We start from the raw sequence: 3,359 nt of genomic DNA, 5'->3' as shown, positions 1-3,359 counted from the left end.
TTTTATATATCCCTCCATGGCATATTTAAGTCCAACTTGAAGGTCCATCTGTGTCCCAAATTGATCAGAAACACTTTGGAAGAAGGTTTTCACTGGCAGCTGTCATTGTAAGAGAGTGAGCAACTCCGTTTGTTTGTCCGAGTGAGCAACAGTAACTAAGGGGGGCGGGGCTTACCAATAGGTCAATTATCCGGTTATTGTGGCTGTGTGAATGGCAGAATAAAGAGATCGAAAGCTTTGAACGAACCGAAACAAGTGTTTCTCTAAAGAAAGAAAGACTGACAGAAATAAAGAAAGAACCGCCATCGCACTGGCGTCCCCTGCTGGTCAAGTACATGTAACTTACTCTCACTGTGAAGGTTCAAAATAAAGCTAGGAATGGACTATATTTTTGTTCGACCCGATACCATGTACTATTTACTTTGCAATGTATTAATTTTTAAATTTTAATTTAAAAATAATATTCTCTCATAGGGCGGAAGAATACAAAAATATTCAAATGTTGCTGGAATACAAAAATAGATATTTCTAAATAAAATGAGGAACATATTCATTGCCTTATAGCATATGTACATGCACAAAGAACATGCAAAATGCATATGAATCTGTAAAATCACTTAGACCAGAGCTTCATTAATAAATCTCAGAGAATAAAGCGAATGTATTAGCCTCATTCCCTAACATATTAGTCCCATTTCCTATTTAAATACACTTTATCTCTGAAAAAAGAAACGTTATACCAATAGCAGCAACAGAATATTTGTATGTATGCATGTGTGTGTGTGTATAAATATATCTATACGGTTTTTAAATAAATTGTTGTTATTTATTTTATTTTTTCATCTCTCCTCTGTATTCCCTCGTATATTCCATGTTCTTCGTTCTGTATTATTATTTTTTTTCTTTTGTATTGAATTATATTTCTGCAAAAAAAAAAAAACACTTGGAAACACGCTGTTGTATTCCGATATTGTATTGTCGTAAAGCTTCAGAATCGACTCGGGTCTGCCAGCTATCGTTAGTAACGTTACAGGGAGACAACGCCTGGTTGAGCTTTGCGCTCCGGCGACAACAAAAGAGCAATCATGACGAGTGTGTATTGATTTTTATTAATTGTGATGACATTATCTCAGCTTCTACTATTATTAATGGAAGTACTTTAATAGAAAGCCGATTACAGGAGCGGTACGATACAAGGCTAACTAGCTAACTTAGCTAGCTTATTCTGTGTGTAGAATCCACGAAATTAAATCACAAGATTAACCTGCTAAACAAGGCTAAATGCTGGTTTATGGTGACGTTAGTGATGATTAATTGTTTATTATGTATACACTACGACACGGAAAACGTTTTCTATATGTGTACTAAAAGTTAGTTTTTGTGTGGAAAGTTAACGTTTCACATTAGCAAACTTAAATTATATTGTCAACAATATTTTTTATTAGTAATGTCACCCGGCGAAATTCTTTATGGAAGGGTAGACAAAATGTTTCATAAGATCAGGAAGTTGTTTATTTTGTGATTTCGTAGATGGTTTTTCTCAGTGTTTCGTGCGGATGTTGTTATTGTTATGAAAGCTCTCTGGCGCCCTCTTTGCCACGTTGCCTCACTGCTACACATGTCTGTGTTGGTCATACTGTACTCAGATTAGGGTTTACAAGTTAAACGGTACAGCATCAACGTTCCTTACTTTAAAAATACACTTCCTGACACTGAATAGATTTGCCAGTTGCAGACTGGAGTTTTAAACGTGGTGTCTTGTTAATTCATGTTCCATCCTGTGTGCAATCTTTGTATATTCAAGGCAGTAAAGCATGAATAAGCCATTACGATTGATGTTATCTCTTGTCCTGCAGGGGGAAATCAGCGTGAGCTTGCCCGTCAGAAGAATGCTAAGAAGCTAAATGACCATACCAAAGGGAAGAGAAATGACGATGGCCTCTCAGCAGCTGCCCGTAAGCAAAGGTACAACATATAAAGAGAATAATAACAAATAGATATATTGAATTACGAAGTGCATCACACTGAATGTGAATATAATTTCTTTTTTTGTATTTCAGAGATGCTGAAATCATGCAGCAGAAGCAAAAAAAGGCAAAAGAGAAGGTGGACCCTAAAGGCAATTAACCAGTGGCTGGCGCTGTGACCGACATGGCATCCTGATTTTTTTTTTTTTTTTTGTCAAGAGAGTATCTGTCATTGTGTAGATGTGGAGACTTTGATTCTTTAATGTTTCATCCCAAACAGTACATAATGATTTGTGCTCAGCTGTTGAGGAGAGAGTTTCTTATGTTCAAATAATCAGAGCAAGCCCAAATAATGGGAGTCTCAAAAATGTTTGGACTTGCATTGTAATCTTGTATTTTTGTATCAAGTGCCCTTCTTAATAAAAAGTACATTTTAATTCACACCTAGCAATTTATCCCTATAATGTGGTTATTCCCATAATATGTGGATTATGATTCAGTGTTTTTAACCATTCACATTTTTTTTAATTTACTTTAATTTCTTTCCTTTTTTATACAAAATTAGCTATAGTGCTCAGATTTCTACAAACTACAACCAATTTACCAAATAACTTCTAAAGCAGCTACAATGTGATTGACAGCATTCAAATTATTCAGTGCACTTTTTGAAAAGATGTGTGATAAAATAAAGAAATATTTACCATATTAAAAAGCAGTGGTGGACTCTCAGGGCCAGCCGTTTTAATGGCATAACAGGTATATAAATAAATTTTTACTCATTTAACTTTATTTGCATTCTACTACTGATGTGAGATGTCAGTAACCTCGTTGTATACAATACGCTGGTGTTAACATAATGGGCTATAATGTATGATGACTATAGGGTGCCCTGCTTGTTAACAAATTGATGGCATGGACTTAGAACGCATATTCCACCATGCATAATACAATATTTGAACCTGTGTCACAAAAACAGGAATGTGTGGTTATGTGTATTACATATACTGTGAACACAGAAAATGTTTCTACTTATTTTTTGATAGATATCACTGAAATAGGTTCCCTAAGAAGCCACATGTCTCTATACACTCTGTAAACAGCAAAAAGAATCTGGCCATTCACTGGATGCTATTTTTAACTAATCAGATTTTGAGGCGCCATCCGTCTGACGATCATTTTGATTTGCTGAGACGTCTTTAGAGGGCGGGTTTTGCAGAGAGGGGCGGGACTTGCGAAACCGCTAACTGCATATTACAACAGTAAAATAAAGCCATATGTGACCCTGGACCACAAAGCCAGTCTTAAAGGGGTCATATGATGCTTTTTTAAAGATCATTATTTTGTGTATTTGGTGTAACAGAATATGTTGACATGCTTTAATGTTCAAAAAAC

At 35.5% G+C, this 3,359-nt stretch overlaps 2 protein-coding genes across 2 annotated transcripts in view; one reads left to right on the top strand and one right to left on the bottom strand.

Annotated features, from left to right (window-relative positions):
* LOC107741420 (DNA-directed RNA polymerase II subunit GRINL1A-like) overlaps positions 1 to 3,359 on the bottom strand; it is a 23,751-nt gene that overhangs the window by 10,246 nt on the left and 10,146 nt on the right. The gene's annotated exons all lie outside the window — the stretch shown is intronic.
* LOC107741421 (small EDRK-rich factor 2-like) lies at positions 958 to 2,414 on the top strand. Its single transcript, XM_016554145.1, has 3 exons — positions 958 to 1,092; positions 1,857 to 1,965; positions 2,061 to 2,414. The coding sequence occupies exons 1-3, from the start codon at positions 1,086 to 1,088 to the stop codon at positions 2,125 to 2,127; spliced, it is 183 nt and encodes a 60-aa protein (XP_016409631.1). The 5' UTR covers positions 958 to 1,085; the 3' UTR covers positions 2,128 to 2,414.

This window comes from Sinocyclocheilus rhinocerous, unplaced genomic scaffold, assembly GCF_001515625.1.
Source record: "Sinocyclocheilus rhinocerous isolate Xijiao unplaced genomic scaffold, SAMN03320098_v1.1 scaffold1007, whole genome shotgun sequence".
Classification (NCBI taxonomy): domain Eukaryota; kingdom Metazoa; phylum Chordata; class Actinopteri; order Cypriniformes; family Cyprinidae; genus Sinocyclocheilus; species Sinocyclocheilus rhinocerous.
Note: the sequence above shows the minus strand (reverse complement) of the source record. Positions and strands in the feature narration are given on the sequence as shown.